Source organism: Nymphalis io, chromosome 20 (assembly GCF_905147045.1).
Source record: "Nymphalis io chromosome 20, ilAglIoxx1.1, whole genome shotgun sequence".
Lineage (NCBI taxonomy): Eukaryota > Metazoa > Arthropoda > Insecta > Lepidoptera > Nymphalidae > Nymphalis > Nymphalis io.
The window spans coordinates 4,621,767-4,642,029 of NC_065907.1; the positions used below are offsets into that span (position 1 = coordinate 4,621,767).

General features: G+C 35.4%; 2 protein-coding genes across 2 annotated transcripts; both read right to left on the reverse strand.

Annotated features, from left to right (window-relative positions):
- Positions 1-1,829: 1,829 nt before the first annotated feature.
- Positions 1,830-7,592, reverse strand: LOC126776592 (venom protease-like). Its single transcript, XM_050499238.1, has 8 exons — positions 7,510-7,592; positions 7,251-7,351; positions 4,733-4,869; positions 4,515-4,645; positions 3,367-3,535; positions 2,736-2,980; positions 2,138-2,292; positions 1,830-2,006 (listed from the first exon to the last, which is right to left on the reverse strand). The coding sequence occupies exons 1-8, from the start codon at positions 7,571-7,573 to the stop codon at positions 1,845-1,847; spliced, it is 1,164 nt and encodes a 387-aa protein (XP_050355195.1). The 5' UTR covers positions 7,574-7,592; the 3' UTR covers positions 1,830-1,844.
- A 6,079-nt stretch (positions 7,593-13,671) lies between these two features.
- On the reverse strand, positions 13,672-18,051 carry LOC126776580 (venom protease-like). The gene is made up of 8 exons (XM_050499214.1): positions 17,916-18,051; positions 17,502-17,602; positions 16,522-16,658; positions 16,301-16,431; positions 15,617-15,785; positions 14,964-15,208; positions 14,654-14,814; positions 13,672-13,929 (listed from the first exon to the last, which is right to left on the reverse strand). The coding sequence occupies exons 1-8, from the start codon at positions 17,977-17,979 to the stop codon at positions 13,768-13,770; spliced, it is 1,170 nt and encodes a 389-aa protein (XP_050355171.1). The 5' UTR covers positions 17,980-18,051; the 3' UTR covers positions 13,672-13,767.
- Between the last annotated feature and the right edge of the window lie 2,212 nt (positions 18,052-20,263).

Here is a 20,263-nt window from a genome sequence, read left to right on the forward strand (position 1 = left end):
AACACTAACGTAATAAATACGAAAGTCGACTGTACTCTTAGTTATAAGTGATAAAACTGATATTTTTGGATTAAAAAAAATTAAGTGTTTTTATTTTGGATTAAAAAAAATTGATTGCTAATTCTTACATTACAGACACTATAAGTAAGTGTTCTTAACAAAATCAATTAATTGAAAAATTATAATAAAATGATAAAAAATATTAGATAAATTATTTACAAATAGATATTCCATCAAAAACATAAATGTGAAATGAGAGTCAAGTTCCATATTATGATATATACCTTCGTTGTTGACTTCAACGACAAAAGAAGTGAGATCTAAATGGGTGCCAAGTTCAATGGTCAGTCCTGAAAAGTATTTACAACAATAAAAATATTTTATAACAACTTAAAATATCATTTCTTCTTATATCTTAGGATATATTGAAGCCTAAGGTCTGACTTGGCTAGATACGAATTATATTATAGCCTTCTCAAGTTCTAAAGTTGTAAGTTGTTATTTTATACTTCTGAAAATTTGGCTTGCTCGTAGAAACTAGCCATCGAGCATAGTTCTCTTCCATGACAGTTATAGTAGGTACTTAATAATAAATTATACGTTTAAAAACATCTTTGTTAACCATTCAATGAGCCACGTTAGTATATTGGCGGTTGCTCTACAAAATACGATGATATACTGTCAGGCCGGGACTGATAGATCCAAGGACCCTAGGCACTTTGACATTTGAGGCCCATCTATACCGTAGCGATGATAGTAAAAATAAAATATTTTTGGCTGGTTGCGGTTATGTTAAAAATCTAAAGTGGATGAAAAAAGCACAGCTACTTATATAATATTATATACTTAAGCCATTTCCGAAAGGCACTGAAACTTCTGGTATAATTTTATGTACATTGGTTTGGAAGTTTTTTAAGTTAGACATTACAAAAACAACTTCGCATTTATATAGATGTTGTGTCTTAGAAAACATGAACATGCCGAATAATGCCTTTACATTGTTTTATAGTTTAGATAAGCGGACGAGCATATTAGCCACCTGATGGTAAGTGGTCACCAACGCCCATAAACATTGTCATTGTAAGAAATGTTAACCATCGCTTACGTCGCTAATGCTCCATCAACCTTGGGAACTAAGATGTTATGTCCCTTGTGCCTGTTATTACACTGGCTCACTCACCCTTCAAACGAGTGGGTGGTACCTACCCAGACGAGCTTGCACAAAGCCCTACCTAGCTGCGGTAGGTGCGATCGCGCGTTATTTTACATTTTATACTTAATAATTATATTCGAGTCAAAAACGTGTCGGTGTGTCGTCATCAATTAAAAAGCTTGTTTCTATTGAACATGGTACAATAAACATTGTGAAATTAAGTCCGCTATCTTTTCTCCTCGTTTTCAAGTGTAGCAACTATACAATGCCGTTTTTTTATCGCTGGAAAAACGCATTACGCATTTCCTCCACAGGAACAGTGGGGGGTTATGTGGGGCTCGCCGGTGTCCGAGGCGCCGAGTGCGCCCCGAACATCGGAATACCCACTAAAAAAGCAGTGGTACCCTTTCCGTCTTAACGAGGAGCGTCACGGGATCGCTTGCGCATGCTACCGGGACACTCTGAACTATACAATGCCCTTAATTTTTTAGTGGTCAGACCATATACTGAAATATTAATGAAATATTGGGATTATTACAACGATGCTAAAATATGAATGACTCGTTTTTATTGAAAGAAAATACATTTGTAGATTGACATTATTTATGCCCAGGGTGCATTAACTGCCCAGGTTTCTTATTCCTAGAATTGAAAAGATAAATGAAAAATGGGTATTAATGAGGATATCGTTCTAGAAGATAGCATTCTGTTGGATCCACTCCAGGTACTGTTCAACGTGCACGTAGAGTCCGGGGTGCGAGGGCTCCCCGCAGCGCATGCCCCACGACACCACCCCCACCACAGCCCAGCGCCCACTCGCCATCTGGTACATCAGCGGACCACCACTGTCTTTCTGTGGATTGTCAATTTCATATTAAGATATGAATTAGTTTCTTTTTTTGAATAAAACAATTGTGTAGAGCATAACATAGCTTTATAAAAAAAAAAAAAAAAATATACATATATATATTAAACAAAAGATACCTGGCAGGCGTCTCGTTTATTTCCACCAGCGCACAGGGTCTCATTGAAGATCGTGTCACTGAATGAATCCACACATTTTTGGTGATGCCATATTGGCATCGATGCTTCCATAAGAATGTCGCTGTCTGGGCCGCCGAACCACAATGTACCCCAACCTTACAAAAAATACGATATGTTATCAAAACTTCTATGAATCTAAAATTAATATCCGCTGTGTGGATTTAGCAGGTGATGGCAAAAAATTGAGGCATTTTTTTTTTTATAGAATAGGAAGGCGGACGAGCATATGGGCCACCTGATGGTAAGTGGTCACCAACGCCCATAGACAATGGCTTTGTAAGAAATGTTAACCATCGCTTACATCACCAATGCGCCACCAACCTTGGGAACTAAGATGTTATGTCCCTTGTGCCTGTAATTACACTGGCTCACTTACCCTTCAAATCGGAACCGGAACGGAAAGTTGAGATGGTTCAGAGAATAGATAATTTGAAATGAAAAAGGAAGGAGAGGAGTGTTTTATCCAGATGTGAGATTTAAACGAGCTGTTAATGAAATCATATCGCATATCGTACATAACCTGGTTTGGTATATATACCTATTACAGTCGCCATTTCATCGTCTAATGCCAATCCTCGAGGAGGGAGACATATCGGCCATACGTATGTGTTGAACACGGCTGGTCTATGTAGCTTCAATATCGCCACGTCGTTATGGTAGTTCGCCTTGTCGAATAGTTCGTGTCGGCGTATCTCGATAACGCGGAAGTTGTAGGAGCGAGAATCGTTGGTACGTTCGATGTCGTATTCCCCAAGACGTACGAACAGCTCTTCTGGCTTCCATCTGTGAGATGTGTCATATAGAGTTACACACTTTAATAAATTTTAATCATATGATCAAACAACAATAAGTATTACATTCCTATTAATCAGCAGTCACAATATTATTATGCAGTAAGTTAAGCAAATTTTCTTACACTACACGCTGGAATCACCAGTACTATCATCGTTCGGCACTCATGAAATTAATTGTTGAATAGTTAATAACGTCCTAACAATTCAACCGGTCATCAGAAAAATTGGTTTCACGTTGTCAAGGGCACAGAAAAGGACATCGAGTACTTAACACCTTGAGGAGGTGCCCTTAGCTGCGGGGGGCACTGAGTAAATATGAATGAATAACTATAACGATTGTGAATTGCAAACTGAAAAAAGCTAATTAAATTTTACTCTCTGGTACAATGAGCCGCAGTGAGCACGTGTCGGTCCGTGATGAGAGAACCGCCACAGTAACGGTCGTAGCCCTCGGGGGTGACTAAAGCCATCCAGGGCCACTCGCGAGGTTTGGCAGCTTGTGATCCCGTTGCCCTACTCTGAGCTCGTGTGCTCAGTCCACAACCTGAAATAAAGCTTTCAGGTTATATACCTGAAATAGTCTTTTTTCATGAACAATATTTCGATAGTTAAGTTTGTACTTCAATAAATATGACTTTATATTTAAATGTTTTTTTTGAAATATTTTATTTTTAAAAAATCTTAAAGTTTGTCTTCAGTATTAACTTCCTATTTGACGTACTCGGAGATAATATATTTCTGTCATACGCGTACTTGAGTTTTTCTAAGCCGCTGAATTAAATTCAATGAAAAGTTTAAAGTCATAAAAAAACAGTTGTTTCAATATTGTGTCAAATATCATTATTTTTTAAACAAATAACCGATGATATTTGATTTGTATGTAAGATATGCGAGACGAAAAACAAAACTTCATTATTTTTATCGTGAAAGATATTCGTTATATTTTGGAAATGGGAAAATGAGCCATTTATATTAAGAATAGGAATAATGAGACTGCTCGTGTACAATAAAAATAAGTTAAAGCTCCATTATATATCGAACAAATCAAATGTTACACATTGTTTATAAAAACACAGCACGGGAGTAGCTTCTCCAATGCGTGCCGAAGACGGCCATCGTTGTGGCTTTCTCACATAACCACTGAACTTTTAGTACAGTAACAGCCTGTTAATGTCCCACTGCTGGGCTAAGGCCTCCTCTCCCTTTTTGAGAAGAAGGTTTTAAGAGCTTATTCCACCACGCTGCTCCAATGCGGGTTGGCGTACATGTGTATTCTACATGTGACATAATTTAAATGAAAGTAGACACATGCAGGTTTCCTCACGATGTTTTACTTCACAGCCAAGCACGAGGTGAATTATAATCACAAATTAAGCACATGAAAATTCAGTGGTGCACCACAATCATTGGTTAAGATTCACGCGTTCTAACCACTAGGCCATCTCGGCTTTTAGTATCAATTAGTTATCCATGTATCCATTGCATGAAAAAAAGGTCATTTGACTTTTATGAAAATATTACACCTCTATTTTCAGCTCGATCGATCTTAAAAGCGATTTCATTTTCATCTCTAGGGGCCGTTGCAGGCAGGTCTCCAGCCAAAGCGTCCACACCACCGGCTACCATACCGTCAGGACAGCAGACACCGATAGCCCTTGTAAAATATACAATATCGTTGTATACGGTTTTACTAAATTCAATTCTAGATTTCCAACCAAACCAGACATGTATTATTTCTTACGAGTGTTTTATAATGCACAGGTAATCCATAAACTTCATGAAATCCCTCCTGAAGTCTTCCTGAATGCAGTAATGCAAGTGTCGACAGTGTCCAGCTTTGCCATCTGGGAGAAGGCATGCTTGATGCGGTTTATTAGGCTGGAAATATAGTATATTGTATAATCTGTTTACAAGAAACTTTCATAATGGTATATTATGTCAACCTTATGTGAACCAATTCCGAATTTTATTATGTTATTTTGTATTATTATTTATTTATATTGTTATTAAGAAATTTGGTAATAGCATTCTAACTACGGTGTTCGATCTTTAACTATTTAATTGCAGTGCTGGACACAATAAAGTAATATTAGGTCCTTACATATGAAATTGGCGTTTTGTACGGGAGTAATATAAAGCAATTTTTTTTTTGTAAAATATATTAATCAAAGTATGCACCGTTGTTATCTATGCACTTTTGCCATCTCATCGGTTCGTTGATCCCTTTGCTAAAAAACCATGGGGGCGAGAATCAATAAACTCTTTGAAGCCGGTTTGGACCGCCGCATTGGAGTTGAATTTTTTTCCTTGTAAGAAATTGTCCAAATTCCGGAAAAAATGATAATCTGTTCATACATTCCAATTGTAGCTCATCTAACTTAGTGGTTGTTTGTTGTTCAGTGTGTGGTCTTGCGTTGTCGTGAAGCAGCAGTGGCCTAGAGCGATTGACCAATCTTGGTTGTTTAGTAGCTAGTTCTTCCTTCATGGTTTCAGTTGCTGCCAATAGATATCTGCCGTAATCGTTTGGCCAGATTTTAGAAAGCTGTAGTGAACGACACCGGCGCTAGTACACCAAACACTCACAAGTAACTTTTTCTGAGTCAATTTTCGTTTAGGGCAGGATTTAACTGGGTCTCCAGGATTCAGTCATTGAGACGAGCGCTTCCGATTACCGTACAGTATCCACTTTTCATCACAAGTAATAATTCGATTTAAAATCCCTTCATTATTGGGTCGGTTGAGCAAAGTAACACAGCAGTCGACGCGTGTTTGCAAGTTCGATTTACTCAATTCATGAGGTGTTCACGATTTTTACTTTCCCAATTTGCTTCAAGTGGATTAATACAGTTTTATCACTTACCCCAAAGCCTGCAGCTAATTCTGAAGTGCTTTGTGATGGATCCGCTTCCACAATAGCCTTTAATTCTTCATTTTCCACTTCGGTCTCCGGCCGTCCACGAGGTTGAAAACGTTGACACCAAAAATGTACCGTGCTTTCTTTTGCGACACCAGCGCCGTACACATCATTAATACTTCAAGCTGTTTCTGCAGCACTGGTGCCACGGTAGAACTCGTACTCATGTTTTCCATTGTGCGGTAATAAGCGACGCCAAAGAAAACAATAATGAGGAAAAAACAAATGAATGACTGGTTGAAATGTACCGACTAAATGAATTTATAAATTTGAATTTGGAATTCTTAACCAAAGATGAGATATTTCAGATCAAAGTGGTCAGTACGACAAAATGCTAATTTCATATGTAAGGACCTAATATTAATTTGCTTATTATTTAATTGCATTTATAAAATAAAATTATGGTATAAATCTTCAAACGTTACCGTAGAATTTACGATTACTCGTTTGAGATGATATTTGGTAGATTTTATACCAGCCATATTCCACCAAAATTGGAGCGTGAGGTGTAATAAAATACCATACACTCCATATATGAGCACAGTGTCCACGTCTATTCATAAATCTTTTAAAAGCGGCACGGAACATTCGGAGGAGCAAACACTTCTGCAAGATGGATTGTTGCAATAGGTACATAAAAAATCTTAGGATTATTTCAAAACTATAAAAAGTGCTAAATTGTCTATAATCTCATCCCAATATCTTTCATGAGATAGAATTAACAGTCCGCCATAAGGCCACGTGTAAGGTCTGTCAGTTAACTTAGTGACTAACGTAAATAAGTTGAATAAACAATGCTAAAGACTAAATAATACACAAATAAACCCTTATACGTCGTCTACTATTTGTAGTTCTAATATATATATACATACAAGTGCCTTTTTTCAAAGGATTTTTGAAGCTGAACACCTACTCTAATACTATCAGCCGAATCAACAAAATGATTGTACGAGGTAAGTTGTTTTTTTATTATGTAATTGTTCTTGAGTAAAGTGTTTCTGTAGGTAATATTTAATGTATGTATTAAGAGAGGGTTTAAAGCAAAAGTGATAATCTTTTATTGGATTTTGTATAAGTAAATCCAATTCAAAGTTAAAAATATAAAATATTGTAAGTAAACTATATTATATTTTCAAGGGTTGAATCTGATGAAAAACATAAAAGCATTAAATTTTCTCGATAGTTTTAATTAAATAAACATTATATCACGTTTTTTTTAAATTATACTCCCCATTTTAATGAAACAAAGATTGATACTTAAACGAGAAAGTATTTTATTTTGATCACTCGGAATATTGGAAGCCGCAGTTATTGAATCGCATTGGATAACAGATCAATTACTCGCCTGGTTTTCATTAAGCTCCACAAATCTTTTAGTCCGCCCGTGTCCGATGTGCATTCCGCCAGCAGTGACAAGATCTTGCCATTCTGGATCGAGCAGTTCCGCTGAACAAAAAATAGTTATTATTGTTTGGAAAATAAAATATATATATATAAGAAGAAGATAAGAGATTCTGTTGATCGCTGTTTTTCTTTTTATTGATAAATACTGCGAATTGAGAATTAATCAGTTTTATTTCAAATTCAAAGTAATTAATACTTACAGTTAATTAATTTACCCTCGGAACTTAAAACAAAAATGATAATTAATATGCAAAGACGCCACATGTCTGCGGCTTCTCTTGCTACTAAACGTTGTATAAAAATATTGTAATTTAGGACACGTCGGATGTTGATAATATAATAATAATAACTATCAAGAGTATAATCCGCAGGATGCCAACTTGATATGAGCGTTAACTGTCCAAAAAAAAGCTAGTATAAATAGATAGTAAAAATATTTTATTGCAAAATTACATTGGCTCAAATTAATTCTAATCAATTACTCGTAGTACTCGAGTCTATTTTAAGTTCAGGACAATTCAAAGGTTTACGCTGCTGCAAAACGGAACTGGGTAGAATGGGCGAATGCAGACTTTACAGAGAATACGCCTGAGAGGTTGTTGGACCGAACCAAAAAATTAATAATAGAGTCTCCTTCGGTCTCGGTATCATCAACTGCAACATATAAGCGACAACATTGGATGTCAGATAATAGTGCCTTAGCACTAGTCGAACGGAGACGTACACTAAAGTCAACAGGTGCAGGCGTTAGTGACTTGAACAAACTAGCAGCACAAATTCAAGCAGGATGCAGGAAGGATTATAATGCATATCTTTGCAAAATATGTGAGGAAATCGATGCTCATGCAAATAGACATGAGTCCAGAGATCTCTACCATAAAATTCGATCCATCATAAAAACATTTCCTTCCAAGACTTGGGCCATTGAAGATAGTGATGGTAGAGTAGTCAATGAGCTAAACCACATAACTGACGTTTGGAAGAGATACTGCCAGTCCTTGTTTCAGGACAACCAGTCGAAAAACTTTCCTGATACAGAACCCGGAAATGAAAACCAAGAGCCAGACATTCATCGATCGGAATTAAAAGCCGCCATTATGCATCTAAAGAAGGGAAAAGCCACAGGAAGAGATGCAATTCCGATCGAAACTATAAGAGCCTTAGGCGAAATAGGTGTCAATATCTTCCACAATATATGCAACAAGATTTGGCATTCAGGAACATGGCCAACAGAATGATCTCACACGGTTTTCATTCCTTTGCACAAGAAGGGTTCAACTAAGAAGTGTAGCAACTACCGCCTTATAGCCCTCATATCTCATGCTAGTAAAATCCTGCTACACATACTCAATGAACGACTGAAGAACTTTCTGTCCAAGGAAATTGCACCAGAACAAGCCGGTTTTGTAAAAGGAAGGGTTACACGTGAGCAGATCTTCATTGTTCGCCAGATAATAGAGAAGGCACGAGAGTTTAACAAGCCTACTTATATTTGCTTTGTTGACTTCTCAAAAGGATTTGACTCAGTAAAATGGCCCAAACTATGGATGGTGTTGCTGGACGTGGCACCGAAACACTTAATCCATCTTATTGGGCGCCTTTACGAAGACGGGACTGCATCCGTGCGGACGGATGTTCTATTTGACAACTTTCATTCCAGCGCTGGAGTCCGCCAAGGATGCATAATTTCTGAGATGAAAAGGATACATAATTGCGCTTAAGGACTGGAGTAACGGTGTTGCAGTTGGTGGGAGCAAGACTACAAATTTACACTATGCCGACGACACGACCTTGTTTGCGTTCGACGCGGTTCATATGGAAGAATTGCTTCTTAAAATGGAGCGCGTATGCCAAGAATTCGGATTACAGCTTAACCGCAGTAAGACGAAAATGATGATCATAGACCGGGCGAAAAACAACTCGCCCGAGATCACTCAGATTGCGAACTGTGAGGTCGTCCAATCCTATATATATCTGGGAGCTTTAATATCCAATAATGGCGGATGCGTAGATGAGGTCAAGCGACGTATGGCAATTACGAGAACTGCAATGGAGAGGCTGAAGAAAAAATTGAGGAACAGAAACATTATCAAAGCAACTAAGATCAGACTAGTACAAACGCTTGTTTTCCCCATATTTCTATATGCTGCGGAGACGTCGACTTTGCGGCAAGTCAAAAAAAAGAAGATCGATGCTCTGGAGATGTGGTGCTGGAGACGAATGCTAAGAGTTTCGTGGACCGAAATTCGCACCAATATCTCCATTCTTCATGAACTCTGTATCAGGGTGTTTCGGCGCTAGTTCGAAAGCGCATACTAACATTTTTTCAACACGTCTCCCAGCAAGGAAATGACTCCATAGAGAGCTTTGTCATTCAAGGTAAGGTGGATGGTACAAGAACACGTGGAAGGACGCCCATGCGGTGGATCGACGAAATAAAAACAATTGTTGGCGGTCCTTTGCATGAATGAACCTGGCTCACCACTAATAGGGACATATGGCGAAGGCTCGTGAGGCGAATGACATCTGCAACGAACAATTCATAATACTTCATGGCGATCACGACAGCTCTGGCAAGAGTGTCACGACGAAGAAGAAGAAATAATTGCTTGCTTTTCTTCAATTTCGTCTGTAATTTTTATTGCGGTCATATCCCATTCATACAATATAAATCATATTATACGTAGTACGTTGAAATATGCGTTTACACTAGCGACATAAGCTACCCGTCCGAATCTTTGAGCGCTAAAAGATTTCTTGCTGCGAGCCGCCAATTGACTGATACGTATTTTTTCAGAGTTTAATATCTCACATCGAAATAAATGCCGTTTTAAAAAATGTACTCATAGTACGTGATGTTTAGTACAATGTAATTAATTATAGCTGTCACGAAGGAGCTCATAACTACACAACTTTTGGAGCTCATTGACGGTGTGTGTAATGATTAACTCTGCTATGTTTTTTGATGTTTATCGACGACTTTACAACGATAAAATTGTCGATTGGCTCGTCTGTGAAAGCTATTCAAGACTTTTTGTCATGAATTCTCAATGAACTTCTTAATTCTTCTAAGACTCTTCAGTCTTCCTCATAATATAATAAACTCAAACGATCCGATTACTATACTGTCTAAAAAGTATGCCAGAGAAATAGACATACATATCCTCGAATAATATAAGTCTGCTAGTCACTCGGTTGATCATATTGTTTGATAATTTTAATTTTTTTTTTAATATGTGTCTAACTGGAGAAATTCGCTGGAGAAATAGCCAGTAAGCGATATTTGTATTGAATTTATTCTGCGGTCTTGGATGCACGCGGTGGGGGCTAGTTCTATTTAAGACGCACTATCAGGAGTATAGGGGTCGTGATTACCTTCGCTCTCTGAGGAGAGCTCTTTCGAGCAACAAATGGAGCATAACAGGGAATTGGCCGCGGATATATCAACACAATCCCGCAGCCTCTCCGATCCGTGCCGATAATACCCACCGCAGTGGTTTTTGTGGGTAAGAATCCTATACAAAAAAGAGCCCGGATACCGTCAAAACTGTCGAAATTAAATCGTTATGACAATGCTTTACTTATACATTCAATGAGCTATTTATGAAAATTTTGATTATTATTTATTTTATATTACCTAGCTAAACTCAATTTCTCAATTCAAAATCAAACTCAAACTCAATAAGTATATATAAATAAAGCTTCACCTCAAAAGGAGAGAAGGGGTTAGCCAAGAAGTGTTACATTTGCAGGTTATTTGTTAATTGTAGTATTCTTCTATTATTTATTTATTTATTTATTTATGGTCCACAAAACAGATTATAACTAAAGACACATTTAATATATAAGTAAACATTATAAGCAAGCTAAGTTATAACCCAATAACTATGTGAACACAGATTGTAGACGAAATATTTCACTTATAAAAATCAAATAACATCAGCACTTAAGAATACATTGTACACTTTACAAAAAACGTTTACAATAAATGAAAAGAAAAAAATATACAGAAAAATATGAACAAGTTATGACAATGAAAAATAAAATGAAATTATGAAATGTTGAAATGAGGAACTAAATAATGAATAAGAAAATAGATTTAATCACTATTATTAGTTGTTAATTGAAAATATTGAAACCAATTGTTTTCTAAATAGATTTAGGTTATTGTTGAAAATGTCAATAACATCATTCGCGTCTTTTTCGAGAAAAATTTTGTTATATGCGCGACACATACGACCGATAGGATTATGATATGATATGTTGTTATTGTATGCGTCCAGGGTAAATATTCTAGGGTGTCGGTATTTAAAGTTAGTGTTTATGTTGATGGATCTTAAAAGCAAGGGTGAATCAATAACACCGTGTATTATTTTATGCAAATATACTAAGTTATTGCAGTCACGACGCATTTCTAGTGTTTGCAATTTAAAATGACTAAGCCTGTCATTGTAGCATTCGAGTTTACGTCCGTACTGATAGCGAAAACTGAGCAATCGTAAAAACCTTTTCTGTACGGCTTCTACCTTTTCACAGTGAGTGGCATAGTTAGGTGACCATATAACCGAGTTATATTCTAAAATACTGCGAACTATGGAACAGTAAAGATGTATAGTAGTTTTAGGCCTTTTAAAACTTTTAGTGCACCTGCTTATGAATCCACACAATCTGTTACTCTTGTTAATTATGTACTCGTAATGATCCCTAAAAGAGAGTTTTTCGTCAAATATTACTCCCAGGTCTTTTGCGGTGGATTTGCGTGAAAGTATGTTTTCGTTTATAGTGTAATCAAAAAGTACTTTTTTCGATCTTTTCAGTGTAAAACTTATTACAAAGCACTTTTCTATATTTAGCGTCATATGATTATTAGTGCACCATCTGGAAAGAGTATCTAAGTCCTTTTGAAGAGATATAGCATCATTGACGTTATTAATCGAAGAATACATTTTAAGATCATCGGCGTATAGTAAAAATTGACACGACAACTCTTTAGCTAGGTCATTAATAAATATTATGAAAAATTAAGGTCCAAGGCCCTGTGGTACCCCAGATGTAATTGTTTCGGGGGAGGAAGTGTACCCTTTGATTGCAACTAATTGTGTTCTCCTGTCTAGGTATGATTCTACCCATCTTAATAAGGAGCCATGGATTCCGTATGCTTTTAGTTTGCGACAGAGCAAAATGTGGTTTACCTTGTCAAACGCTTTTGAGAAGTCAGTATATATCGAGTCCGTTTGTCCACATTTCGCAAAAGTGTTGCAAATATAGTTCTTATATTCTACCAAATTTGATGTAGTGGAACGATTTTTTACAAAGCCATGCTGTTTGTTACACAGTGCCGGATATACGTGATGATAAATTTTATCGTATACGATAGATTCTAAGATTTTGGAGAAACATGACAAAATACTGATAGGACGGTAATTTTCGCAATGTGAACGGTCTCCAGATTTATAAATTGGTATAATATAGGCAGTTTTCCAGTATTTAGGGAAGATACCATTGTTCAGGGACATGTTGAACAGAATAGACAGTGGAGTGCTAAGTTCTTGAACACATAATTTTATGAAAGAAGGGGAATCCCGTCAGGGCCTGCACCCTTATTTTGATCTAGATTCCTAATTTTTTTGCATATTTCATTTTTAGAAATAGAAAAGTTACTTAGTGTATTATTATTGTAATCGACCGCATGAAAATTATGTAAGCCTTTTAGATTGGAGGAACTAAATACTGAACTAAAATAATTTGAAAATAATTCGCAAGCGTCCTGGGCGTTTTTAGAAGTTTTATTCGCATATTTAACAACTTCCGGTATTGAGTTAATTTTAGATCCTTTTTTATCATTTATGAATCGGTAGAAAATTTTTGAATTACTGTGTCTGAGTCTTCCACTGAACACACGAAATCGTTATAGCATTTGTCTATAAGGTTCTTACTCCTTTTACGTAGCAAAGAAAAGTGTCATAGTCTCGCGGATTATTAAATTTTTTAAACTTTTTATGATATTTATGCTTTTCCGTGAGACAACGCTTAAGTCCATGGCTGAACCAGACTGGGTAACGAAACGATTCGTCTCGTACCAGAGGTGTGTTTTCCTTGATTAATTTGTTTAAGATCTTGTAGAATTATTATTAATTATTATTATTACGAGTATAATATACTACAAGATCATGAAATTAACGCTTGTCACGCCTGCGAAGTGCAGCTACTTATCCGTATAGTATTAATAACATTTTTTTTGTAAAAACCTTCTCCTAATTTATTTGTATAGATAGAAGCAGCATGTATACTTGCATGCATGATTCTTCCAGTCAATGCCCTTAATCATGTACGGCGCATGTTTTTATTGAAAGGAAAAAACATTTGTAATATACCACTTTATTTATACGATACTATCCATTTCTTATTCCGGACATTGAATAAATAAATACAGAATGGATATCGACGAGGATGTTGTTCTAGAAGATAGCATTCTGTAATATCCACTCCAGGTACTGGTCGATGCGCGTGTAGAGTCCGGGATGTGCAGGTTCCCCGCAACGCACACCCCACGACACCACCCCCACCACCGCCCAGCGCCCGCTCGTCATCTGGTACATCAGAGGACCACCACTGTCACCCTGCGGATACGAGTTTCAAAATTCACATTTTTTAGTACTGGTCTTTAGTATGGCGACGGCAGGAGAGGAAATTAGCTGTCTAGTTGTCGAAATTTAAATGTCATTAAATTTTTTTTTCAAAGGCAACATCCCGATCCATAATTGCTTTAATGTCAATAGAAATTAAACTCGGAGACGTAATCTTTGATATTGCAGTTTACCAATTACTTACATTACACGTTATTTTAAGATTTTCCATTTTTTATTTTTATGTGCTTGCCTAATGTAGAGTAAGTATTGGCATAGTTGACAAAGGGAATAGTGCAATTATATGATTTTTTCAATTACAAAGCATATATAATCTTCGCCTACTTTTGTGAATTCCATCAGTCACAGAGTCATTAAATGTGTTTTCGAGTACATTAAATGTATTTATATTGTGGCGACTGTTGTCAAGAATTTTACAATAAAAGATTACGGTCCCTTCTTTTATCAAAGCGAGCGATTTAGTTAAAATTAGAATCTACATTGCAAACCGATGGTAGCTTTACATTACATCAATATTGTAACATAACGATTCAAAAGTGCTTTTATGAGCCTATTTTATTAAGAAAACTTTGATTTAGATAAAAAAGTCTTGTACACTCGTGAAGAAATATTTCTTATTCATTTGATTTTATCTCATTTAATTTGTATGCCCACTGTTATAGATTCTAAGATGGTATAATAGTAAATTTAAATATACCTGACAAGCATCTCTTCCTCCGTCTTTGCCACCGGCACACAGAGTCTCGTTGAAGACCGAATCACTGAATAAGTTCACGCAGGCTTGGTGATTCCATATTGGCACCGATACTTCCATAAGAACGTTGCTGTTGGGACCGCCATACCATAACGTACCCCATCCTTTCGAAAAATATATTTTGTTATCAAAAGTATTATGCATCAATGCTCAAATTATCATTGTTTATTCTCCATAAGTATGGGTGTGGATCTAGCAGGTGATGGCTAAAAATTTAAGTTTTTTTATTCATATTATTATTATGTATATATACCTATTACAGTGGCCATTTCATCTTCTAATGCCAATCCTCGAGGAGGGAGACATATCGGCCATACGTATGTGTTGAACACGGCTGGTCTATGTAGCTTCAATATCGCCACGTCGTTATGATAGTTAGCTATGTCGAATAGTTCGTGTTGGCGTATCTCGATAACGCGGAAGTTGTAGGTGCGAGAATCGTTGGTACGAACGAGGTCGTATTCCCCAAGACGTACGAACAGCTCTTCTGCCTTCCATCTGTGAGATGTGTTATATACAGTTAACATATACGTAGGATAACATTTAATTAATTTTGACAATATTTTTGTAGTAGCTTTTCTGTACATAGAATACAAGACTAAGATCAAACATTTTAAACTAAAATACACGAGTTTTAGAGTATTTTTGTTTATACAATTACAAAGGTACACATAATTCCAAAAGGCATACTCTTATAATCAACCCTTGAACACAGAATTAAGAAATTATAACGACAATAAGCAAATCGACACAAAACATAAATTTAAACATAATTATAACAAAAGTGAACAAGCATTTTTGTTGTAACAAGAGAAACATCATAACAAATAGACTAAACTCAATAATATGATTATAGCTAGAAGTAGAAGAAATGTGTCTTGCAAACCGAACAAGCTTGTATATTACCTTCTAGTACAATGAGCCGCAGTGAGCACATGACGGTCGGTAATGAGAGCACCACCACAGTATTGCTTGAAACCCTCAGGGGTGATAGAAGCCATCCAAGGCCACTCACGCGGTTTGGCAGGCTGCGATCCCGTTGCCCTACTCTGAGCTCGTGTGCTTAGTCCACAACCTGAAATAATTAATATAATCCGAAATATGTAGTCATGTTTTATGAAACATGTTTCGATTGTTAAGTTGAATTCTAATGAAGATGGTTTCATTCAAGATTTTATATAAATTTTTATATGGAAAAATATTGCTTTTTTATTTACTTAAAAAATTGGCCGAGGTTAGTCTTCAATATTGCGAAAACAAAACGTTCATTATTATTATCTCGAAAGATATTCGTTATAATTTGAAAATGAGAAAGTGTGACATTTATTATTTCTAAATAGGAAACTGCTCCTGTACAGAATCAACAAGGTAAAGATCTATTAAATATCGAACAAATCAAATGTTTCACATTTCACAATTCTTATTCAAATTTTACTATAGAAAATAATAATATAAGGCATATTTGATTAAAAATATATATTTTTTAATAAAATTTGACTTGACAGATAAATATTCTTTAAATACAAAAGGGTAGAAAAAAATAAAACAAAGTTGCTATGGATAAATGACTTTAATGCAAATATTACACACCTCTATTTTCAGCTCGATCAATCTTAAAAGCGATCTCATTTTCATCTCTAGGGGCCGTTGCAGGCAGGTCTCCAGCCAAAGCGTCCGCACCACCGGCTACCATACCATCAGGACAGCAGACACCGATAGCCCTTGTAAAGTATACAATATAGTTGTGTACGGTTTTACTAAATTCAATTGTAGATTTCATTAAAGAAAACCAGAATTTTGTTATTTCTTACGAGTGTTTTATAATGCACAGATAATCCATAAACTTCATGAAATCCCTTTTGAAGTCTTCCTGAACACAGTAATGCAAGTGTCGACAGTGTCCAGCTTTGCCATCTGGGAGAAGGCAAGCTTGATGCGGTCGATTAGGCTGTAAATAAAGTACATTATATAATCTGTTTACAAGAATCGTACCTTAACATAATATGCCATGGTAAAAAAATACTAATCGGTTCCTTAATAAATATATATGAGAGAATCAGTCAACTTCCCAATTAGAGACGGTTAAAAATGTATATCTACATTTAGCACATTTTAGGTATCTATCTGGTTTTTGTAAATATTCTTCATTTCGTATAATTACTTGTGGTTCTAAATATTTATTATGGCGTAGATGATAATTTAAATCTGTATTTACTTAATAACAATTCATATTATAAATGATGACCTACAAAACATTAGAATATGTAACAATGAAATACTGTGAGCCTCTTAAATGATATTCTCATAAAGTATCACTCGAGATGTAAGTATCAACGTAACGTGGACGCGACAGGCAGGCGCCGTCGTTCGCTAAAGCCGAATGGCCACAGATAATTGAATTTGTTTAACTCTCTCCTATTTGAATGCGACAATCATTCAAATTTCAAATATCTGAAGAGCTGTTGTATATTTGCGTCGAACACGATTTATGGTTAACCGATGGAAATTTGTTACCAGTTGCAGTAATATTATTGTTGCAAAAGCATTTCGATGTTTTATTTTATTGAAGCACCAAAATTAACTGAAGATTAAATTTCGATTGTTTAAATACGAAGAACTAATAACTGTTTTTGTTAATTGTTTTCAGAAACATCGTTCCCACATTTTAATTGATGTTCAAAAGCTCATGTGAAACAAAGATTGATGCTTAAACGATAAAACATTTCATTTCAAACACGTGGAATATCGGGAGACGCAGTTATTGAATTGGATAAAAAGGTCAATTACTCGCCTGGTTTTCATTGAGCTCCACAAATCTTTTAGTCCGCCCGTGTCCGATGTGCATTCCGCCCGCAGCGACAAGATCCTGCCATTCCGGATCGAGCAGTTCCGCTGAACAAAAAATAATTAATTACTGTTTGGAAAAAATATTCTAGCGAAAGAATCGCTTAAGGAAATGTGGGATTTTATGTTAAACGACATTTCCTGCGGATGACTGTTTTCATTTTTTTCAAATGTTTTTTCTTTTGCATTTCCATGGATAAACATTTACGATGATTATAATTATCGAATATTGCATTTCCACTTTTTTAATTGCGATTGTTTCTTTTATGAAATGAGATTTAAAACAAAAATATACTGTAATAAAATCTGCGATATCAGCATTTAAGTATTTTATTTCAAATTCAAAGTAATCAATACTTACAGTTAATTAATTTACCCTCGGAACTTAAAACAAAAATGATAATTAATATGCAAAGACGCCACATGACTGCGGGTCCTCTTGCGACTAAACGTTATTTATGTATATGGTCATTTAGGGCATGTCGGATGTTGATAACATGATAATAATAACTATAGAGTATAATCCGCAGGATGCCAACTTGATAGGAGCGTTAACTGACCACAAAATTGCTAATATCATACAAAAATATTTTATTGCAAAATTACGTTGGCTCAAATGAGTTCGTAACAATTATTTGTTTTAATTAATAGCCCTTTCTTAATGTAGTGTCGTTTTCGGATGCTTTGCGAAAGCGTACCTTCACTTCTGAGTAACAGAATTGTGACACAAAATATTATACAATGTCCTATAATTCAATTTAACGTTTGTACAAGCGTTTCTGCTCCATCTATTATTAATTAAATAAACATCTCGCTCTAGCTCATAGAGCTGCTGATCCGAGATCTTGGTTTCAATTCTCATGTTGAGCCAATAAAATGTAATGGTTTTTATTGTCAAAAAATTCTTAGTTGGAGCCCCGAGTTAGTTGTCGAATCAAATTGCCGTCCTATCGGATTATAAGTGTAAGGAAATTGTGAGCTCATAGTTACTTGCGTTTATTTATTTAATATAATATCTTTTCGTCCAGGAGTATATTAAACTTCTTTTATATTTTTATTATTAAATCTCCCACTGTTATGCCATCTCTCATCTTTATTAATAAATATTTGAGCTTATACGGTCACACTGTCCAACTGCAGTTTGGTTGGTATAAAGTTTCAGTAAAACAATGACTTAGACAAAATACAATTTATTCGAGAACTCTTGCAAGATGATTTAAGTCGTTTTACATATTCAAGTTGTATGACGATGTTTTCCATTAATTGGTTTCCGAACACAAATTCAGCACATGAAACATTCAGTGATGTAGGCTTCTTATCAGTATAGAACCGGCGACTGACTGTTAATATTCACGTTATCTAACCAGAGAGCCAGTAACGTAGTTTGGCAATTATTAACTATTATCATTTCCACTCTGTTAAAATTATTGTATTATGGCTTCCTACTTAACAAATGCGTTGTATTTTAATGATAAACGTCCTTGAGTTTTAAGCTATTAGGAATAGGACCAAGTTATTAAGAATCTTAAAGTTACCTATGTTATATAAAGTATTCCATACTATGAATTTCAGTCTTTATGTATAAATATGTATGCTAGACAACGCATGTTTACAATATCATTTAAACAAAAAAAAAATGATATTCTTATACGAGGTATTATTTAATTTAAAATCTTAAGCTCTAACCTATATACCTATACATACCTAATAAAAATCAAGATAACTAATCAAGATAAATCTAACCAGTAAAGCTTGGTTGTCTTTCATTTAAAATTATTGCCGTTGTTCTAAGAAAGCGACCTGTTGTGGCAAATTTTATCACCCCTTTTAAATTAATTGAAATATTTATTATCTAAGGAACACGCGGTCGTGTCGTTCTTTACTAAAACATATGTATAATAATGTAAGTTTCTTATAGTATTGTATGGATTTGAGCGATTATTAAAATCTCCAAGGATAACCAACCCAATAACTAAAGTTGTTTATAACAGTGTGTCGAAACAAAATATTACGTTACATTCCTAAGGACAATTGTTTAGGCTACGGTGTACAGCATTATTTGAATATTTGAACGCCCATTCGAATGGTGTACCAAAGTTAAATATTTCAATAAAACAATGCCATATCAATTTAGTCTTTAATTAAAATCAATCAAAGCTTAAATTTGCTTGTGTTATTATGTCACTTTTGTAGGACTAGTGTGGTGTGATTCGTCTAATAACAGGCTGTTTGAATAAACTTGGCTAAGTTAAGGGCGAACTAGATTCTATAAATAGAACACAAGGTGCCATAGTTTCCTAATATTGGTCGTATTACATCACCGCTATGTACTTGCGATTAGGCCCGTCTACAGTCTAGATCATTTTGGCATATTTACAAAATTAATCTGTTATGTAATCGGATAAAGAATTTTAATTAAATTGGAAATGGGAAGTATATAAATGACTATAAATTGTAGACCTATGAGTAAAATGTCGATGAAAAAGAGGCCGATTACGAAACACAAGAAGCTACAAATGGCCTAGCTTACGAATCATCGTTTGTGTTCTATCATAATACGAAAGATTTTTATATTTAATTGTCTACAAAATCATGAATATACTAACAATGATGTGATTTAGATAGAAGTATGTTCCAAGATAGAAGATATTTCCTAAATCTATATTTATACTAATATTATAAAGAGGTAAAGTTTGTGAGGTTGTAGGG

What these genes read in the sequence shown, in the direction of transcription:
- LOC126776592 (XM_050499238.1), bottom strand. Translation starts at nt 7,573, where the DNA reads ATGTGGCGTCTTTGCATATTAATTATCATTTTTGTTTTAAGTTCCGAG. An exon ending in GCGGCTCATTGTACCAGAGA is followed by an intron (nt 2,981 to 3,366) that starts GTAAAATTTAAT and finishes CACATCTCACAG; the next exon opens with ATGGAAGCCAGAAGAGCTGT. An exon ending in ATAAACGAGACGCCTGCCAG is followed by an intron (nt 2,007 to 2,137) that starts GTATCTTTTGTT and finishes GACAATCCACAG; the next exon opens with AAAGACAGTGGTGGTCCGCT.
- LOC126776580 (XM_050499214.1), bottom strand. Translation starts at nt 17,979, where the DNA reads ATGTGGCGTCTTTGCATATTAATTATCATTTTTGTTTTAAGTTCCGAG. An exon ending in TGATCGAGCTGAAAATAGAG is followed by an intron (nt 15,786 to 16,300) that starts GTGTGTAATATT and finishes TAATTATTTCAG; the next exon opens with GTTGTGGACTAAGCACACGA. An exon ending in TGAAATGGCCACTGTAATAG is followed by an intron (nt 14,815 to 14,963) that starts GTATATATACAT and finishes ATTTTTCGAAAG; the next exon opens with GATGGGGTACGTTATGGTAT.